Below are 21788 nucleotides of genomic sequence, written 5' to 3' on the forward strand. Positions count from 1 at the left end.
TAGAAGTTGTTGCTGTAGGTCAGAGCTGGGTTCCTCTCATGCTTTGGGTGATGTGTTTGGTAAGATTAGTGTTGAGGCCTGAGAGCAGAAGGGCGAGTTAAAGCTAAAGCAGTGAACCTACATATTATACAAGTGGAGCACACAGCTTGAAGTCTCCTGTGAGTAGGACTAGTCACTTGCTTACTTTTCACAAGACATATTCAGTGAGTGGGATTGGTCACACTCAAGATGTAACTGAAGAGTATTTGAAAACTGAGTAGCCGTCATGGAATATATGGCAAATCACCAGGGAGGGGAACACGGATGAATGAATTCGTCATAGGATGACAGTGTCCTGTTAGGAATCAAGACTTAGGTAGATACCATTAATAGATTGCACCGAGTGCAGCTGTTTGGATTTTAACTTGCTTTCTTGTTGGATTCATTTTCCTTTAGTGTAGCTGTTAGCAATTCCTAGTCACGCTGTGTCATAACATTTGTGTTTCACTTACATCTTCCTTGATTGCTGAACTAATAACAGTTGCTCTAAATTACAGGACAGGTAGACCATCTGGGATAAAATAACTGTCTGTCTAGTTTCAATAAAGTTTTAAATCTAAGTCCAAACAAGATAAAATCTAATAGAAAGCAGTAAAGACGCTTTTCTTCTAATGACTGAAACAAGACGACTTTTTGTTCTGTGGGTCATATGAGTTTTAGGAAGCACAAAAATGTAGCTAGAGAAGTCTGTACAGGGGAAGTATCTGTAGAGATGTGGAAAATGTCGTTATAATTATTACATTATGTCTGGATCAGCTGGGAAAAAGCTGACAATAAAAAAACAAGGGCCAGAGAGACTGGTTGAGGATCTAAGACAAAGACAGGACTAAGGCAAAGGGAGCAGGGAGTGAAAGGAAAAAACAAAGGAAAAAATAGTTTGGATACACAGCTCACTTTGATACATATCTGTGCTTTGACGGAAGTTTCTCATTCTATAAATGCTACTTGTGCTTCCTCAAATGTCTGCAGTGTGGGGACCAGAGAGAGAACTAAGTTTCATAATTAGGAGATCAATGTATATTCCATGCCAGAAGGTTGTGTATAGACTGGAAGTTACTTCTCAGTGTATTTCTCACAGAGCAGTATAGATGGTATATAGTGTAGTATAGTATAGTATATAGTATAGATAAGACCCAAACCTGTGACTGCTGGAAGGGCTATATTCCCTGATTGCCTCAAATCTTCAAGTTTATTGTTGACAGGGAATGAAGTACCAGCCCCATCCCTAATACAATCAGCTGCATTATCACACAAAGGACAACTGTTATATCGTTTGTCTGCATTATTTATTGGAGCACGTTCTGAAAAGCCAGAAAGATTAATTTTTCAGGACAGCGAGAAGTCACTGGTGTAATAAAAGCAGAGAGAGCTGGAATTTACTTAAATAATACTCAAATTTGTAATAACACCAATGTATATATGTATTATAATTCAGAACGAATGCATTCAAATAAAATGCACATTCCTTAATCAATAGAATAAGGTATCAATACCATTTTTACGAACCTTAAAAATATTAAGGTTTCAGTGTGTCATTATATTCCTCTCTTCACCTGCAAAACTCCTCCCTTGAGATCTTGTCTTCTCCCTCCTCACTCTCCTCTCTCACTTCTTGCCATGTTGCTTTTATGGAGCTTTTCCAGCTTGTTTTTGTCTGACCCCTCTTGGTGGCTTTAAGAATTAGTTTTAATCATGAGTTTAAGAGTGAAGTTGGTGAGATAGCAACAGTAAAATGGAGAGTGAATCCTGTGCTAATTGGGAAGAGATGATTGCTCACAGAAAAATTCCAGGTTATGCAACAGTGCCTGGAGAATAAATACCTAACTTGTTACTGGGTGATGTAAAAATTACCTGGAGCAAATATGTTGTACTGAGAGAGAATTGAGAACTTGAGCACATATTTGAAAAATACTAGCTTTTTTTTTTTAAAGAAAATTAATTAATAGGCTTTGTTCTCTTTGAAAACTTAATCTCTGACAAACATCTCTCTTGATTCTTTATGTCAGAATAAGAAAAGTGGGTTGTTCTAGACATTAACCTGATTTTCAGAATGTATTTGAATTCAACTAATAGCCTTTCTTTTTTACCTAGATTTGATTATTACAGCTGGAGGTGAAAATGTGCCTCCAATTCCAATCGAAGATGCCGTTAAAAAAGAACTCCCCATCGTTAGTAATGCTATGGTGATTGGAGATAAAAAGAAGTTTTTGTCGATGTTGCTGACACTAAAGGTACACCAGTTTTAATACTGATTTCAGTGAAATTATACACCTGCACCTAACAAAACAAGTAGAATTTTGAACTGTTTGTAAAAAGACTCAAGATGAGTTAGGAGGATGTTAGTGAAAATAAAAATGTATAGCAGCTACAAACCAAATCCTCATGGTCTAAACTTCTGGTTAGATTATCTGCTAAACATCTACGTGTTTACTGCTGTTTCTCCTATGCATAAAAGACATTTTTTATTTAAATGCAAAATTTTAACTAAGAAAAGCTGAAAGAATGAGGAGTCTGTGTAACTGAGCACAGTAATAGCTTTTATTCTTACAGATGAGCAGAGCCAGCAAATGTTTCTGCTATGGGCAAAACCAGTTCCTAAAAGAAACTTTTTGACAGAAATGGACTTTCCAATGGAAATATTTCTCTACAAATTTTTGTTTTTGTATAACACAAGGAGGATGACTGTAGAACAAAATAATGAATAGCTTTGCTGTAATATATGCTTCAATTGAGACATCACTTCTTTCTACAACATTTGCACTTTGTTCTGTGTACGTAGATAGTGAATGAGCCTTCAGCTTTTCTCATGTTTACCAATGATACTCCCTGTCTACAGGTACAAAAGAGATACTAATTTAAGAAGTCTGATTTCAAAGAATGCTTCTATCTCAAGCTGTTTACATTACACCACAGTAATTCAATCTAATGATGACCTAAACGCTCTCCTATAATGAAGTAATTTGGAAAATATAGTAGAAATTCAGGGTCTATAGACTTTATTGCCTAATTCATGGACAGGTTTTAAGTCTGTTCATGTCATCTGCATATAAGGCAGAAATATTTGCATTTGGTGGCCAAGTGGAAAGAAAAACACTGTTCCTGCTTTTTAAGGTTTACAGAATGTTTGGGTGTTGATGCTGAGCTTCCTTCATCCTTACTAGTCGAGGAGGACCTGATCAGAGGAAACATGTAGTGCCTTGTAAGAGTGAGCATTTAATGATTCACTTGATTTGGTATTTTAGAGCGTGCTGGACCCAGATACGTCTGATCCCACTGATGTTCTCACTGACCAAGCCAGAGACTTCTGCCAGAAGATTGGCAGCAAAGCCACTACAGTATCCGATATTGTAGCTACAAGAGACCAGGCAATCTACCAGGCCATTCAGGAGGGAATCGACAGAGTCAACAGGAACGCTACTAATAGAGTTCACTGTATTCAAAAATGGATAGTCCTGCCAAGGGATTTTTCCATTTCTGGGGGAGAACTAGGTAAGATTTACTGGTTTACGTTGAGGTAAATGCACAGTAATGAGCCTGCTGATCTAAGAATATTCAAATACGGTTTTGTATGCCAAATTCTGGGTACAGCCACTAGAGGGAAAGGCAAAACCATTATGCAGCATGTGTTAGAGAATACAAAAACTGGAGGTTTTGCTGTGTACGTGTGCATCAGTCTATGCTCATTTACAAGTACAGCTCTATACTTACATTTCAGATTGCTTTGGTCAATTAAACAATCAATTCTGGTTAATTCCTTGTGCATTACAGTATTAATAACATCTAGTAATAATACTGAAAATTTCTTGTTTGTTTAAAAAAAAAGAGAGGAGCAAGACAGTGAAAATCTGACATCAGAGCCCCCAGCACATTACCAGACTCTTTGAATTAACTGGGAGATGTTTAAAAGCTTTCAAAAACATCATCCTTTAAACTATTTTAAATGAAAATAGTAGCGAGTCATCACCCTCTTATCTGCAGCACCCTTTGAAGTTCTGATGCTCCTGTGGAGCCAGCCTTACATACTACACTTGCTTCTCACTTTCAGCAGGTATCTACAATTAGTGAGACATGTTCTGCCAAACAGGCGCTTCCATAGAAAATCTTAGGAACCAAAGCTCAGAGTAGGAATTCTCGTTGGTGTTTCTGCTGTTGTGACTAACTCCCTCTTTTAAGGTCCGACAATGAAGTTAAAACGGCTCACTGTGCTTGAGAAATACCGAAAAGAAATAGACTCCTTCTATGAAGAATAAGAAGTCTTTCAGCCAAGCATGAAGATCAGTGTATGGGCTGAAGAATTTCCTAATTGAAAGCATTAATGAAGATTTCTGCTTGTTTTGGTTGTGTAGTCCATTGAACTGAACCACTAGAAAGCTGCCGTCAGTTTAGTTGTTCCTGCCTCTCACCTGATGGTTTTGTCCTCTTCTTACAGAAGCATCTACACAGTATGTCCGCTCTCTAATGTTGTTTTTACTTATGCCACAAATGATTAAGGTTAAAAACATCTTCTTGTGTTGTGTTGTATAAACACAAGGTGTATAACTACCTAGTTCCTCTAGACTGAAACACTAACATTTTTTATAGTGATCTTCCCCCTTTTTTTTGCGTTCTGCAGGACGTTGCCTGTAGCTCATGATATACTTTGGCAGATCAGTAGTTCGCAGTACTGCTTAGTGAAAACGTTATACCCTCCAGTGGTAATTATTAAAAAAAAAAATCAGAAGGGCCCTTTTTTTCCTGTCCCAGACTTTATTTTTGTTCACTAACAGGAATTTTCAGAACCTCGACACTCCTCTTCCATTTTTATAGTGGCTGGAATGAAGACTTTTGTGAAAACAGCCACTCGTAATTTCTTAAATCCATCTTGAAATAAGCATTGCTATTATCATAAAAGTGAATAATAAGGAAGTTGGAGGAATAGCTCCCTAGGACTGAAAGACATAAGGTAGCAAATACAAAAGTTGCACCAGGGGAGGTTTAGATTGGATATTAGGAAAAATATCTTCTTGGAAAGGGCTGTGGGGCCCTGGAACAGGCTGCCCAGGGCAGTGCTGGAGTCACCATCCTTGGGGGATTTAAAAGATCCAGAGATGAGGTTCTCAGGGACATGGGTTACTGGTGGACTTGGCAGCATTGGGTTAGTGGTTGGACTCGATAATCTTAAAGGTCTTTTCCAACTAAAATGATTCTATGGTTCTGTGAAATATAGGAGCTCTCACGTTAAAGTGCTATTATAAAACTTCTTTAATATAGTTTCAAGCACTTTTTTTTTCCTAAGCAGGAGTTTAGATGCAATGTTTATCAATGTGTATCTGCATGTTTCAGTATTCACATTTTACTAATTCTGACCAATGCGAGCTGCATTTCTTCTTCCCCATAGAAAAAGGTTGTATTAAGTGAAGGACGTACTTGACAAAGTTGTCTAAAGGGTTTGCTGTTAGTAAGCGACCTCTGGCAGTGTTACAATGGCAAACACATGCAGGGTCCAGGCACTGTTCGTGATCAAAAACCTCATGCAGAATACGGCGCCGTTTCCACATCTTCTACACTTACAATTTGTTGTGAGTACCAACAATCAGCTGAACACATACGACAAGATAGCAGCCTAGAATTATAAAAACAAAACAAGCAATAGGACTTGGAAAAGTTTATTTTTCCCCATTTTGTGCGTTGATGGTGATTCAGAAGTTCTTTAACAATATTAATCTAAAGGAAACAAGGAAGCAGCAGCTTGTAAAACACAGAAAGAGATGTTGCCCTGTTCACCACAATCAGCGTGCAGGAGGAATAAAGCTCATTGTCCCTCCTCCAACAGGCTGTTAGACTACAAAAAACCCTGGGATGCTCACCTCATGCAGTGATGCCAGAACTTACTCTAAATTGGTTTTACTTCTGAAACAACCACTCTTAATAGAAAGTAACTAAGTGGTGTAATATCTATTAATAGAATTCAGCTTTAAGAAGCCTGGTTCTGGCAGCAGGGACAATCTTGTGCTATAGTCACGAGTTTTAAAATACACATTTTCTTGTCGGGTGGCAGCACACCTTAAGACATACAGATCAGAATGTCTCGTAGGATGATCTGTAGGTGATGAAGAAGGGAGGGCACAGAGCTGCTTTTGCACCCATTAAGCTTAGTAAGCAGGGAAAAGAATAGTCTCCAGTCTCATTGAATAGGGATGAAATGCATTTCTGGAATATAGGCACCAGGGCCAAACCTTCAATTTGTCTTAATCCACTTAGGACTAGTCCCTTACATTCCGAGTTTCTAGAAGAAAACGACCAGCCAATACAGTAGGACACACTGAACAGCCTATGCATAAAAGTACAACACAAAAAGCTTTCTAGCAGAAGTAATGAGATATTTAGTATAAATTTGCAAAGTTAATACTTTCCCCTCACAATATATGGCAGAAGTAATTCTGTATCATTTAATCTCATTAGAACTCTGTTGCAAAGTGTGTTTGAGAGAGGAAAACTTTGTAAGAGTTCTTTTGGTAGACAGATTTGAAAAATAATTTTTACTTCAAGTGTCAGCCCTTGCTGGTTAACGGTTGTGGGCTTTTTAAAATACACAAATAGATTAAATATCTAGAATTTTGCTTTTCTTTATTTGTGCCCTCGGAGGGCAAGGCTATATTTCATGATTCACCAGAGTATCTACAGTGGCTTTTAGATTGCTTTTAACATGAAATTACTATTTTAAGTTATTTTATACCCGTTTCTGTTGATGAAGGTCATCTTGTGCTATTGTTAGGCTGAAAACCTATCTTTTAAATTTCAGTAAGTTCAATAAAGTAGGTTTTAACCATTAAGGTGCTTTTACATTTCACTAATTCTGTTACTGGTTTATTTGCATAATTTTTCATTGCGGAAAGTAAAAACCTCCAGTTGAAATGGAAAATAGTAGACAATTACAGTGGCAATAAGAGACTTCACTTACATAAAAACGTTCACCAGATGATAGAAATAAATAAGACAAAGCACTTCGAAAAGTCCACTGAAAGCAGGCACAAGCATCTTTTGTAGCCATTTGGAGTAAATTTATTAATGGAGGGGCCTTAACTAAAAAGTTTGCCCTCTTAAGAGACAAACCGTATGCGTTTGGACATGAGGTTATACATAATGTACTCTGCATGATGTGTCCTTTGGAGTTACAACAAGGAGGACGAGAAGAGTTTAGTCTGTGTCCCGGACTCTGCGGCAGATCTCCTCTGTGAATTCCGAACACTTGGCGCTACCTCCCAAGTCTTTTGTCAAGACCTGAAAGAAAGAAAAGAAATAGCATTACTAAAAGGTTTGGTGGGGCTAGTCTGTCTCTGAACACTTCTATATGCTGTTCTTATATGTTGTGTATGGATATTAAACAGGGGTGAGAAGGAAAACACCAGGTTTGAGATTTTCTGTATCCCTTCATCAGTAAGGACTGCGCGGACGGGCACAGGTGGAGAAAACCAGAGTACGAACATCAAGCATTACGTTATCAGATCCCAACATGATTTTATTTTAGCTACAGGAAGAACGTGTGTTTGGCCAAAGCTCTCCCCAGTCCTGTGTTTTTGATTAGAAGTTTGTCCTTTGGAAGTAAAACTCGTATATGAAGGCTCAGCACAAAGGCAACTAATTGAGAGTCATTCAGTACGGTTTTGGGGTTTTGTTTTGTTTAAATGAAACCCACACAGAAGAAACACACATGGCTCTTAATGCTGCATGTTAACAGTTCCTTAAGTTTGCTTAGTTTAGTTAAGAGATGGAAAAATGCAGAGTTAAAAGAGTTTTCATCAAGTACAACTTCTGTCTGGCAGCATGAAGACAGTAAGATAAAAACCAAGGGTGTCCAACTTAAAGCAGTCTCGGAGGTAACTGAAAATCATTAGTTTTCCCCTTATAGGACACACACACAGACCTTGATTAATTGGCTGGGGCAGAGGGGGAAATAGCAAGCAGGAGAGGCAATAAAGGTTACTATTTTAGGATCTTGTCATTTTAACTGCATTATGCTTCTTCAATTTAAAAATGTTCTCTCTATTGTGAGCACGTAATCATAACATTGTAAGTAACTAGTAAACAAGTAGCCATGTCACAAAACTTGCACTGTGTTATCTTCCATAGAATTACTGACCTGCAGATGGAGGATTTCATTTCCAGAGCAGTAAATGGGAACTTTACAGGAGCACCTCTTTATTCACTTGTAAGTTTAGATTTTTTTAACTGGCTCCTACACACAGTAAGATAGCTGCAAACAGACCACTTATGAAATGATGACAGCTTTTTGTTTAAGCACACTTGTTGCTTTTCATTACAAAGCAGCTTCTTATGCTCCTGCCCAGGATAATTGAACCAGCATGGCTTTTTGCTAATTCTCTTTAACTGCAATCTTTGGGAGCTTTCCAGCTATATCAAAGGATGTCAAAGCAGATGAGTGAAACAATAACAGAGCACAAATTCACGTCAGGTTTTGGACCATAAGTCCCTGTCATCCCCCCCAAATATCCCATGGAAGTCTCGAGACACTTATTGCCAAAGGGAAATCTCAGGGAAAATGTAAATACTAGATAAAAACTGGTACTTTGTAGTCCAAAAATGAGTGGAAGCAGTTAGGAGGAAATAAGAAAATGATTGACCTGAGCAAATGGGAGCAGAAGTACTACAGTTGGATGATTAAGCCTGTGAAAGGCAAATGAGTGTCCTTCACTTCAGGATCCAGATTTAAATATATATGCTTCATGGGCATGATAAACTTCACAAGTGAAATACCACTAGCTACTTAAACCTCTAATCACCTTCATGAAAAAGACATCCAGTTCTCGCTTTTAGACTTAACAAAGCTGTGGAAATATAAGACGAGCATTACTGAGACACAAGGAGTGCTACAGCCTGTCCTCATTACTGAGGTGGGCAGATTTAATACCACCACAGATCACGTAATTACTGTCAGAGAAGGAGAGTGGCACTGCCCATGTGTCAGGCCAGCACAGCAGGTCATCCCTTATTCTGTTGTTAATTTTTGCTGTGACAGAGTATGATTTTAATTCACTGCATTTATTTGCACACCCTCATATTACCTTTCCATCTTTAATTGTATCAAAGCAAGCTGTCTCAATTTTTGTGGCGTGTTTGTGCAGTCCCATGTGGCGCAGCATCATTACAGCGCTCAGGAGGAGGGCAGTTGGATTTGCCATGTCTTTTCCTGCGATGTCTGGTGCCGTTCCATGAACCTAGAAATACAAGTGAACCTATTTGTTATGATGTCAATGTGCTGATTAAAATGTCCGAGGCAATTCAAGCGTATACAAGCAACCTGAAACATAGTCCTCATGCACAAGCATGTCAAAATAGGACTTAATTCACTGTGATATAGTGGAAAGGAGATAGATCAGAACAATTGTGTTCAAACGCATCAGAAAAAGGGAACCAGGTCACCTAATATCTCCCAATTGTGCCCCTTTAAGTTCTGTCTCACGGAGGGTATGTATCTTATGAAAAAGGGAGAAAACGAAGTGTCAGTAAAAGGACGTGCAGAAGACTATGTGCAATACATCAATTACTCTCTCTGGGTAAAGTTGCAGCATCTTCATGGTACAAAAGAGTTTTATGGAGAACTTAGTTAAATGACAGCCGTGTTGGATGTCATGGCGAAGTTTCATATTCTTAGGTTGAGATAAAGTAGTTATTACTACTCTACCTTGCATACGAAGACTTACCGATTCAAAAATCGCAACTCCATTAGCACCAATATTTCCACTGGGTGTCACTCCAAGCCCTCCAATCAGTCCAGCACACAAATCACTGAAAAAAACAAGTTTTTCCATCTACAGTTGCATCTCTGCAAGGTATTAAAATGTTTCTATTTCTCATTTTCTTGCAACTATAACTTATCTTATATACCCACACAATCTGAGAATAAAATTGAGGAAGAACAGATGCCGTTAGCTGCTTGTACTCCATTGGAACATGGGAAAATTTGTATAACTACTAGCAGGAGAGAATTGAATAAAATTAAAAGGAAATTCCAAATACTAGAATAAAACTAATTAAGGCATAGGCACAACAAAAGGTATTCAGAGCACAGAATACCTGTAGAAGTCTCAAAACGGAGCAAAAATGCTAATGTCCTGTTTCCCGTAACTATCCAGAAGTCTTAGTGCCCCTGAAGAGGCGGCAGAACTACTTCTTGTAAGTAAAGTCCTTCTAAAACACATGGAAGAATGTTGCTCAGGTAGACAAATTACTAGTAGTTTTCAAGTTAATTGTATGTAGCTTAAGGAACATGTTCCAGGTGACACCAGCCCAGCTTTCCCCCCCTCTATACTGAGCAGCCCTTAAGTCCCGAGCCTGACATTACCAGATGATGAGATATAAGCACTTTGCATTTGGTTTGCTCCAAAACTAACATGGGGAAGGACAAGCCAACTGTGCTGTTATCATACTGTACCCTCAAAGCTGAACACACTGATCAACAAGGTCAGTGAAAATCTTTAGAACTATGGAATTCTTTATGGAATTTCTATGAGAACTTTAAAATCGGTGAGAGTGAACGAGGTACGGCGAGTTGAAATATTGATGATGGGCCCTACGGACTCCTCGACCAATTCTTAAAGCAAGAAGTGTTAGTTGGAGGTGACAGCCAGCTTTATCAGAGACTACAACTGCAAGAGAACCTCAACAGGCATTACTTCTCATACGTAAGTTACCTTTACATTTATCACCTGTACAAACACAGGAGGTGCATTCTAAGATGTAAAGCGCTGTGGAATTTATAGACAAATTCTAATGCAGGCTATTTTCTCAATCTTTTCTTAGAGGTGCAAGGAGAAACAATGTTTTGTTGCACACTTAAAAGTTCAGATTACGATACTTAATTTTACACATAGTATCTAACTGAATTTACACTCCACCTAAACATTTTACAGAGTGGAAAATGTGTGTTGACAGATTTTTGCCTTCAAGATATCAAGTACCTCTAGTATTAATGTTACTCAATTTAATTCTAATTAATTAATTTCATTTAATTTGAAGATGAGGAAAAATACAATATGTCAAACAATCTGGTAGGATATTAAGAGGCCACACGTTTCATTCTTCAGTGATGAAGCAGAATTATGTAACTGTATGGCCAGGTGCTCTAAATATCATGGTCTCTCAGTCATCGCACACCATCTATTTTAGTGCTTCAGATTAGAAAGTTCTTCCCCAGTATCTAACCAAGTGTTCTTTATTACAATTTAAGCCATTACATTCTTCACGTGTTTGGAGAAATTTCTCTCCTGCCCCATCTGAACAATATTCATAGCCTCCATAAGCAGAAACATTTCTTCTTGAATAAGAAGCATGTTGTCCCAACAGTATATTAATAATTGAAGTGTAATAATACCATCTTTTCATTCCGTTTAGAGTCTGATTTATAAAGTTTTGAACTCCGGATGCATAAAATCATCACCCCTCTGGCCAGCAAATCACCTGAATACATGTCTGGCAAGTAACAGTATTTTACACGTTGGGACAGCTTAAATGAAAATCTCCATACCTGAGGATGTCACCATACAAGTTGGGCATTACAAGCACATCGAATTGTGATGGATCCTGAACCATCTAGAAAGAAATATACTTTCATTAAGGTGAAGAATTTAAACTAAAATATAACCACAACCAAAACATGTAAATACTCACATTCAGACACACAGTATCCAGATACATTTCATTAAATTTAATATCTTTACAGTTTTCTGCTGCCTCTCTGCATTTTCTCAAGAAAAGCCCATCAGACATTCTCCTGCAATTAAATAAGCATGAGAATACTGCAGTTATTAAAAGAAAGCAATACTGAAGGATAAAGAAAACTGCATGCAGCAGAGGATTAAATAAGAATATTAGAGTGCAGAAACTTAATTTGTGACTAATTATCCCTTCTGTTAAATATAAATAATATTTTAAATGTTACAGTCAGAGAACTTACGCCTTTTAAACTTCCTCCTAAAAAATGTTTGCATCAGTAGTTTAACAGGCATACATTAGTTCTCAGAATGGCTCATATCCATAAAGGTGCACTGGGTTTGTAAAGGTGGTGTCTATAATACCACATGGATATGATACCTATATATATATATATATATATATATATATATACACCACTCAGTTCAGTACAGAGGGGCTTGGAAACAGTAAAAGACACTGGCCATCTTCATCCTCAGTTTTAAAATTCATTTTCCTAGTTTAAGACTATTTTTAAAGCAGGAGCTTCGCAAGGAAAGTCACAGGATTACTATAAACTTGCTAATAAAAACATCAGTATGTAATGATTACAGCCCCATCAATAGTAGGGCAGTATTGCCCATTTTCCTTAGGAGGCCTTTACGTACTGCCCATTTTATGTACTCCCACTAGCGTCACCAGGAGGTATACACTTGAGGAAGATTTTTAAAGCTATTTATAATTGAATGCATATTATCATTGGCTGTTCTTCTCAAAAACAAATGTCAACATACATAATATTTGCCTTGTGCACAGCAGTAACGTGGCTTCTCTGATTATTTCGGGCGTACTCAAAAGCAAACTCCGCAATCCGCTTGCTGGCTGCTTCTGTGATCAGCTTGATGCTTTGCACAACACCGTCCACGATCTGAAAGACAGCGGTTGTGTCCATAGGAAAAGCGTAAGCTCATTTTTCAGGTCACTAGTATGGATGTTTGGAACAAAGCAGTAGAATTCTCAATGAGGCAGTCTCAACAATGCACTTCACAATAAAATACCTTTTTTATGGGTAGCAAGCTCAAGAAACAGCACCCAGCCTCTCAGTACGAGGCCACTGAGAGGGGGAAAGTTCCCGTTCATGAAACACAAAACCTCTCCGAAACACACGACTTCCAGCAACGTACCACGTGCTCAATTCCGCTGTATTCGCCTTCTGTATTCTCTCGAATGGTGACAATGTTGACATCTGTATATGGGGTTTTGTACCCCTCAATTGAGACGCAGGGACGTACGTTTGCATAAAGGTCAAAGGTTTTACGCAACAGCAGGTTCATTGACGGGTGCCCGGCAGCAATTGGCGTCTTTAAAGGCCCTGAAGAAAAACCAAGACAAAACAAATATACCAGAATGAGTGAAAAAATAAAACCCTTCGTGAATTTCAGAGTTGAGACTGTAGGTAAAGTACTCTTACAGAGGATCTCCAAATTCTTTTTCACCCTGATGCTGAAATGCCATGGAAATTCTCTGTGCTATGAAGAGCGCTACCCAGTGACGTTCATCAACTGCTTAAAGGCCAAATCGCATCCGTTACGTGGAGTAGCAGTTTTTACAAGAGGTTTTCACTGAAAACAACTGAAGAAGTTGCTAGTCGTTAGGAATATAGTTACCGCATACTATTGAATAGCAACTGCATTAGAAATGCGTTCTGCATGGAGTCCAAAGGCTGGTACATAATAATACCTGCAATTAACATATTTCTTAGAAGATTTAGGAAAGTTATGGCTTTGCAATGAAGGACTGTTCCAAGACTGCAGAACAGGCTGTCCCCTATAATTAGCCATTTAGTTGTGCAACAGATAAAGGACTTTGGCTTTATGTCAGACTCACGATAAAAACAACAGTATTGAATATCTTTGTATTAACCCCTCAAGTACCTTTTAATCCCATTTTGTTTTTATCCATGGATTCTTTGGCATCTGGGGGTATCATCCACTTCCCTCCTGGTCCTTTGATAGCTGTAACGTTCCTTTCTTCCCACTGAATAGGAGCCTAAACACATTTACTCTACGTTAACTTAAATAGCATTACTTTTGTTTCAAGCTTTAACTTCACTTTCACAAAAAAGGTGTGTAAGAAATTTTGTCCAGGACTTCTTCAGCAATTTTTCTCTGGTGAGTCAGAGCAAGCATGAGATGTCCGAACTCAAAAATAAACCTTTTAAAAGGATTAAGTTAGTAAAAATTAAATAGAATGAGCAGCATATCATAGACTTGAATACAGTGATGCCTTCCTAGGCATCCTATACAAAGAAATACACATCAAATATACAGAGTTGCAATATACATGCTATTTCTTTCAAACTCTTAGAGCTGTTGAGTTCCTTGTACACAAAAGACTTGAAAACTGAATTAATTGTGAACCCATCATCTATACTGCCTGGAAAACAGTACATAACATAGACATGTATCTGTTACCTATCTGCAAAATCTGCAAATGTTCCACAATGCTCTCTGGATTTGCATTCACCATGGCAATCTCCTCAGTGGAGCCAGCCTGCCTCCCCTTCATTTTATTGGGAAGGACCACAAAGGGAAAGATCCAAGGGCTTGCAGAAGAACCAGAACCAATCTGAGCACAACATGCAAGAGATTCCCCTTTAAAACAAACACGTCTGATTCAGCGTTGCAAACGTGCACTCACACACAAACTTAGGGCTCAGTCCTCCACACCTGCTACTTGACACCCCAGAAACAACCCAAACTGTTAAAAGAGAACTTCACTTTTTCCAGATCTAAGTCAGATGGCCGTCACAGAAAGGGAATATGCCTCTCTGCTCTTACTTATGTGGAAGAGTTTAACTGGAATCTCTCCTGAAAAGCTGTAGTTGTTTTCAAGGAAACTCGACAGATTCTGGTGAGGTTCCTCAGACAGGCAGGAAAACACTCCTTGGTTGTACATAGTTTTCATATCACTTAAGTGAATGTATTTAGCCGCGCAGCAGTTTAATTTCTAAGAATAACCCCGTCCTTTCGCAAACACTTTCATCTGCACTGGAAATCGCAATGAATGAAAGAACAACCTCTATCAGCTGCTCAGGATCGTTACATCAACAAGATGATTTCACATGATATATTGAGTTCATATTTCCAAAACTTAAACACAGCATTTTCTCTCAGCGCTCTGTTCCTCTGCCAGCAAGCAGTCCCAAGCCTTGCCTTCATTTGACAGTCCTATCTTTTATTAGCTGAACCTTCAGACTCTTTCTATTGTCAGGAAGTTTGAATGGCTTAAACATGACCCAATCTTTTGGAAGTTAAAGAGAAATCATTTCAATGCACCTAGTTAATACCCGTTGAAGCTAAACTCGCAAGGCAAGACAAATCTGACTTACTTTGGCAGCATCAAAGATCTTCATGACAGCGGCAGAAATTTCAGGTCCTATGCCATCTCCTGGGATTAAAGTTACTGTTTGTACCTGGGTGAAGAAATATCAGCAGTACAACAAATGAATGCTCGTTTTGCATGTAGAAAACATTTTCATGTGTTGTAGGAACCAAGTCACTACTGGAAAATAAAATAAAGCTTCAATTAGCAAATATTCACTGTGGAGAATAGCAGGACTGGAGAGGAGCGAGAACGCCCAGCTTGCTTTCAAAGGCAGCGTGCAAACATTTGGAGAGAATCGTTTCAAATGTGCCTGCTCTCTATTCCTGCTTCCAAACACCAAGGTTCCACCTGAAAGGCGGGTTCCTGCTCAGTGCTCCATGAAATGAAGGATCTCAGCATGCTTTCTGCTTGAAATTTGGAGAGGAGATACTATTGCCTCATTATGGCCCTGCTACCCCTATGTCTCCAATATTATCAGCACGCTGCATGATACTGACACATGCTGGAAAAGACTAAATTTACAAACAGCTAAATTCACCTTAAAAAAACCCAACTCACACACACACCTAAACTTCTCAAGTGGCTTCCTAAAAATCTCAGACCCATTTTTAACAATACCAAGCAATGTTCCTCCCATAATGTTTTCAGTCTTCCTTTTATCATCATCAGACAGATCAAATAAATGGCACAGCTCGGGCTCAATGAATAACAGGGCAAGAAAGTTCTCTGCTTTGCTAAAAAAAATAAGTTATGATTGCTATTGTAATCATACATTCCCCAGCTCTTTTTGCTTTATTTAAAAATTCCCAAGAGTTTTGTACGGGCTCATTGTTACCTACAAAAAAGGCAGCTCGGATACAGCATGTTTTGCAAAACCCCAGTTAGAATCAACTCGCGAGATACGTTTCCATCCTTCTCCACACAGAATATTCAGAACTGCAACATCTACTAACCGATATTTTTAAACTAATTTGAACCAAAGAAATTCACTATGCACAACAAAAGAAGCGGCGCTTCAGGTACAAGAACACGAGATGAGGTTTTTGCCGCGTGGTGCTGGTGTTTCACAGCGCAGCAGGACTCCTGAGTTCCGAAACACTGACCTGGTATCGACAGCGTTGAACACAAGCCCTATGGGGAGAGGCTGAGGGAGCTGGGCTTGTTTAGTCTGGAGAAGAGGAGGCTTAGAGCTGAGCTCAGCACTCTCTAGAACTACCTGAAGGGAAGTTCTAGCCAGGTGGGGATTGGTCTTTTCTCCCAGGCATCAGCAATAGGACAAGGGGGCATGGGCTTCAACTCTGCCAGGGGACATTTAGGCTGGAGATTAGAAAGAAATTCTTTACAGAGAGAGTGGTCAGGCATTGGAATGGCTGCCCAGGGAGGTGCTGGACTCACCGGCCCTGGAGGTTTTTAAACTGAGATTGGCCATGGCACTTAGTGCCATGATCTAGTAAATGGACTGGAGTTGGACCAAGGGTTGGACTGGATGATCTCTGAGGTCTTTTCCAACCCAGTCCATTCTGTGATTCTGTGACAGAAACAGAGGTGCCTCAGCTTCTAAACAATTTTATACTCTATAGGATATGAGCAACCCTTCAGTTTCTTTTCTAGCTGTTCTACAAAACTTATAATTAAAAGCCACAGTTCCTCTTCAGCATTAAGCCGCGCCTAAGGGTGCGTGCGGTGGTGCTGAGCTCTGCTTCTGCCTGCGCAGTTTTCAAGGCCGCCTTTGCTGGAAAATAATGTCCTGTGGACACTTCAAACACAGACACATAAAGAAGGTAAAATATCTACAAGGAAATACATAGTCGGGGTCTAAAATACTTTAAAGAGGGCCTTGAAAAGGCAGAACTTCGGATGCAAGGTATGCTAAAAGCAGCAGTAAAGGAAATATAGTGCTTGGGGGAAAGCCTGCAAAAGAAAGAAAACGAGAAGCTTCTCAACAGTCTTTGCACTTTGCCCAATATTTGCCCATTTCCAGATGCGTTTCAGACAACTGGCTTGTGTCCATATTTTGTGAAAAGTTTTCATGCCACTTCTATCTTTTGCTAAAGCCTTTTTTTATGACTTACACTTTAATATGCAATTACCCAAGACAGTAATTAACCAACAGAAATACAGCATGGCATTAGGAGCATATATGTTCATTTATTTAGCCTTTATTTTTTGAGAATGTAAAAATAACAACAGCAATCTTAAGGAAGTAAATTTCTGAACCCCTTTCTTGAGAAACTTCTTAAAAGAAAAAATGGTACTATTATACTCACAGCACTACTAAAACTTCTGGTCACCTGTTTTTGGTTTTTGAAAGCACCTAGCAATCGAGAAACCTGCAAGAATAGAAAAGAAAAAGACGCTATTTTACTACACAAATGGGATTTTTAAAAGTTAACAACATCGCAGCCAATCCGCATTTGAAAATCATATTGCTTTTAATTTGCTGTCCGGAACTAGCATAAAAACCCAAGTGAAACGGGAGCACGGAACACCGTGCCAAGCTGCTCTGCCGTTCCGCGCACCGACAGCTCGCGGGGTATTCTTAGCACAAGGTAACGCCGGGACAGTGCGCCACGAGGGACACATCCTGCACAATAACCACAGCCCCTACACACTGCACATCTGACAGAAGATTGCGCCGACTCCAACTAAACGAAGGATTAAGATCTGTGGAAAGCAACGTGAAATATCAAACACCTTCGCTAACAGTTGGGTGGGCAGTATCTTGACACGTTTGAGGTAATGTTTCCAAAACTACTTTGCATTGGTGTTGCTTCTTCCACTCAGACCGCGGTGAATTTTATTCTTCCACCTTTTACATCTGTGGGTTTTGTCCTGTTGCCTTCTACGTGCCTGACAGTTGTTGAAAACCATAGTTGAAATGCAAGTTAAAGACAAAATTCACCATAGCTACAAGGCTACGCAGCATAGTCAAAGAGCTACACTTTCCAACAGCTGAATGCTCCAAACTGGCATTAGGCTTCAAAACTGGGATGGTATCTTGGCGTGAGCTCTCGCCTAGCTGAGCGCCACAAACCCCCAATTGGATCCGTATCGATAACTGCAGACAAATCACAGCCTGCCAGTCTTAACCCTCCGCTCCAGGATTTTTCATACCTGACTTGAGAATCAGAAGACTTCTAAGCGTAAACAGACTACTCTACTGCTACCATACCCACCTATGCAGCCTGTCTGCAGCCATCGGACTGCGTAGGAATGTATTTGACAGTCCGTGCTCCTCTCCTGGCCAACCTGTATCTGTTATCTCTTATCCTTACTGACACGCATGCTTAAACATGGCCATGTGGCAAAAGGGACTAACAGAAACAACACAGTTCTCACGTACGTTGTAATCAATGCTGTGGGAGAAGTAATTCAAGCTAGAATTTATTTTTACTTGCAGCCCAAGGTGAGATGTCCAGGGGCAGTGCAGCAGGCGCGCGTCGCTGACCACAGCAAGCCGTGCACTGGAGGCAGCGGCTGGAGCAGCCAGGTGAGGAGGTGCAGCCGAGTGCTGCTGCCGGGGCCCCAGCCCCGCACACCGAGCCAGGGCAGCCTCAAAAGGGAGCGATCCCTCGTGCCAGAGAGCAGGGGCCTGGCATGTTATACTTATTGATACTTCAGCTCAACACCTGTAACGCTAGAAGACAATCGGGCAAAGCAAAACCGATCCATTCCCACCCTAAAGTCACGCGTGGTGATTCGCCCTTGGCAGGTCTGCCGCATTTTGGCGGGTGTGTGCAGCGGGCTCGCTCGCTGACCTCCGCAGGCTGCGGGTTAACTGTGCAGTACGAATGTCAGCCACTCCAGGCAAAAAGCAGCAGCAGCCGTGACAGCCGCCGGAATCGCGGACCCGGCTGGGCGCCGGCAAACCGGAGGACGCGCAGCGGGCCGGCAGCGGCACAGCCGGTACCCGCCGTGCCCGGGGGCTCCGCGGTGTGCGGCACCGCTCGCCCGTGTCAGCGATGACGTTTGGAGCCGCCACTGGCAGCGTGCGGCCGGGGAGCTCCCGGCGGCGCCCGAGGGCCGGGCCCGGGCCGCTGCCGTGACCTCTGCGGCGCGACCTCCCCGCCAGGCCGGCGCGGCGCACAGCGGGACGGCACAGCGGGACGGCGCGGCGGGACGGCACGGCGGGACGGCACAGCGGGACGGCACAGCGGGACGGCACGGCGGGACGGCACGGCGGGACGGCGCGGCCCGGCCACCCGCGCCCGTTACGCTAACGGCGGGGCCGCCATTCGGCCGCCAGCCCCGCGGCCACGGGGAGCGCTGCCAGGGCCCGGCGGCACCGCGACCTTGCGGGCGGGCCCCTGCGGAGACACCGCCTGCGGGGACACCGCCCGGGCGCCACCGCCCCGGACAAGGTCACACGCGCGCCCCGGCCGCCCCCCCGCCCCGCGCGGCGCAGGGCTCGCGGCGTGTCCCTCCTGGCTCACCGTAGGCATCCACGCGGCCGCAGCCATGATGCTCCCGGGCAGCGCGGCTCGCTGAGGCCCCGCAACGCTCGCGCCCGCCGCGAGACCGGAACCGGCGCGCGGAGAGCAGCACGCCCCGCCCACGCGGCCATAAAGCCCCGCCCCCGGGGAGGATGCGGCAGCGGGAATGGCGGTGTCTCGGCACCTCAGCTCCTCAGCCGCTACCCCGCGCTCCCGGTAGCGGGGGTGCCCCCGTCCGTTTGCGCCCCGGGGGGAGACATTCCTCCCTCTCCTTCGCTGCCAGCCCGGCGGTTCGCTGCGGGGAGCGGCCGGTGCTGCCGCAGAACCGTCGCTCTCGGTGCGTGAGGGGCCGGGCGCGCTGCGCCGGTGCGGCCGGCGGACGGAGCGGGGCGGGGAGCCCCGGCCGCGGGGCTGAGCCGGTACCGCTGTGGCAGCCACGTAGCGACACACAAAAGCAGTTTGGCAGTCTTGATACGTTTGATGCTCTTATAAAGTCTCAACTTCTCGAATCGGGTCGTTCACAGGAGGAAAAAAATGAGTTCTCGTTAAAAATGTGAGGTATTTGTTGCAGCGACTGAGACGCCATGCACTTTAAGGTATTAAAAAGCAAAGGTGTTGAAATAAGGGCAGTTCAAAATTTAGGTTTGCCTTAATTTTCTGAGGTACTTGTGTCTTTATTTCGGAAAGTTGCTGGTGATGTGGTGTCCCTCCCCGGCGGGGGCGGCGCTGCGGCTGCCGCGGAACAGGCACTGGGGCGGGTGTCTCGGTGTCCAGCCAAAACCGGTTAAGAAGTTCTTATTTCCTATGCTTACGGGCGGTGAGGTAGCGCGGGATGTTGTTGAGGGTAAAGCACCAAGCTGGAGCTAAGGCAGTTTGAACTCTGACTTCGAAAAGATTTTCCTCCCTGTGAAGTGGTGACAATACTTCCACCTCCTGGGTGATCTGCTTAGACAAATAGTGATGCAGAGACTCTTTCTTATGATATGGCTGAGTAACAGTGTTGCCATTCCTTGAGACTGTGTTCAGTCAGTGTATGTCAACTGTATTGGTGTCGATTTGGACAATTAATCTTAGGAATAAATTATACTCTTAGCTTTGATACAAAATCAAGACTGAATTTCAAAACTCAGTGGCTGCAAAGAGTGATTTAAATGCGAGTCTAATACATCCTTAAAGTGTAAATTTAAAAGAAGAGGAAAAATACCTTTGGTTTCTTACACTTCTTTGGCAACATAAATATTTGGGTTCTGTCTCAGTGTAATTTTGTTACGGTTTTCGGTGGTAGTTATCAGATTACTTGCAGGATTCCCATTTAGTTGCCTCTGTCCTGTATGTGCTTGAAAACTAAGGGCTGCGATTGTGTCCTTGGTTTCTCTTGTCTTGAAAGCATGAGTAGAAATTATCAGAATTGATGTTTGACAATATACAGCATTAGTAGCCTCTATTTTCAGGGGGTCACTTACTCTTCTTTTTTTTTCATGATAAGCCACCAGTGGAACTCACATTTTTCCCCTGTTGAAACACCCTAATCTGTGTGTGTTTTATTTTTGATAGTGGTTTGAATTGAGAATAGTTGGCAGAGTTCTCTTGATAGTTCTGTTAGATACTGCTGGTTTTTTACCTTAGTCTTCAAAATCTAAGTTGGCCCTATAGATATCTGTAATGTTTCTGTAAAATAACTTTTTTTGTTCAAATCTTGATTGTACTTTGCACCCGTTGGCTCTTTTGTTGTGCTGTATTTACTTCCCACAGCTTCCATGTCCTATTCTCTGTTTTTCTTTCTCTCTCTTTAAACTGAGACTTGCTCCCGTCTCAGATTTACCTATGATGTCTCTAGGACATAGTATTATAGCTAAATTTTCCATGTTTTTACGGTATTGTTTCCCATGAGGCATATACATTTGTTATACTAATTTCTTTATATTTCTTGTTTCTTTTGTTGTGATGCTTACCAAAGGACTCCATAAATGTTAAGCTGGTTATGTGCTATGCTACACTGATTAGAAAACAATGTGAATATACTTGTATTTTCTGACTGTATGTACTGCATGTACTTTCTGGGTTTACACTGAGGGCAGGGGAGAAATTGGGGACAAGTTCTTTTTTACATATATTTTCAACAGCTATTGCAACAGGTTTCTGATCTGTGTCTTATAGGTGCTACCATAATAATACTACAATAATAAGCCATTAATAGGGGCTCATTTGGGTTTGAAAAGGGCTAAACAACACAGCAATAAA

General features: G+C 41.6%; 2 protein-coding genes across 2 annotated transcripts in view; one reads left to right on the forward strand and one right to left on the reverse strand.

The window, feature by feature from the left end:
* ACSBG1 (acyl-CoA synthetase bubblegum family member 1) overlaps positions 1-21788 on the forward strand; it is a gene marked incomplete at both ends in the record, with an annotated part of 92691 nt that overhangs the window by 27354 nt on the left and 43549 nt on the right. The window contains 6 exons of the mRNA XM_080351587.1: positions 2131-2270; positions 3282-3528; positions 4213-4288; positions 18901-19548; positions 19768-19966; positions 20235-20369. Coding sequence (XP_080207713.1) covers positions 2131-2270; positions 3282-3528; positions 4213-4288; positions 18901-19548; positions 19768-19966; positions 20235-20369 — 1445 coding nt within the window. The remainder of the gene's footprint in view (positions 1-2130; positions 2271-3281; positions 3529-4212; positions 4289-18900; positions 19549-19767; positions 19967-20234; positions 20370-21788) is intronic.
* IDH3A (isocitrate dehydrogenase (NAD(+)) 3 catalytic subunit alpha) lies at positions 6776-19574 on the reverse strand (the record flags this gene model as incomplete). The annotated part of the gene is made up of 11 exons (XM_080351405.1): positions 6776-7299; positions 9102-9254; positions 9741-9825; positions 11564-11628; positions 11707-11809; positions 12522-12655; positions 12912-13099; positions 13662-13776; positions 15119-15202; positions 17382-17444; positions 19548-19574. The coding sequence occupies 11 exons, from the start codon at positions 19572-19574 to the stop codon at positions 7216-7218; spliced, it is 1101 nt and encodes a 366-aa protein (XP_080207531.1). The 3' UTR covers positions 6776-7215.

The sequence above is a fragment of the Nesoenas mayeri genome (assembly GCF_963082525.1).
Source record: "Nesoenas mayeri genome assembly, chromosome: 11".
Lineage (NCBI taxonomy): Eukaryota > Metazoa > Chordata > Aves > Columbiformes > Columbidae > Nesoenas > Nesoenas mayeri.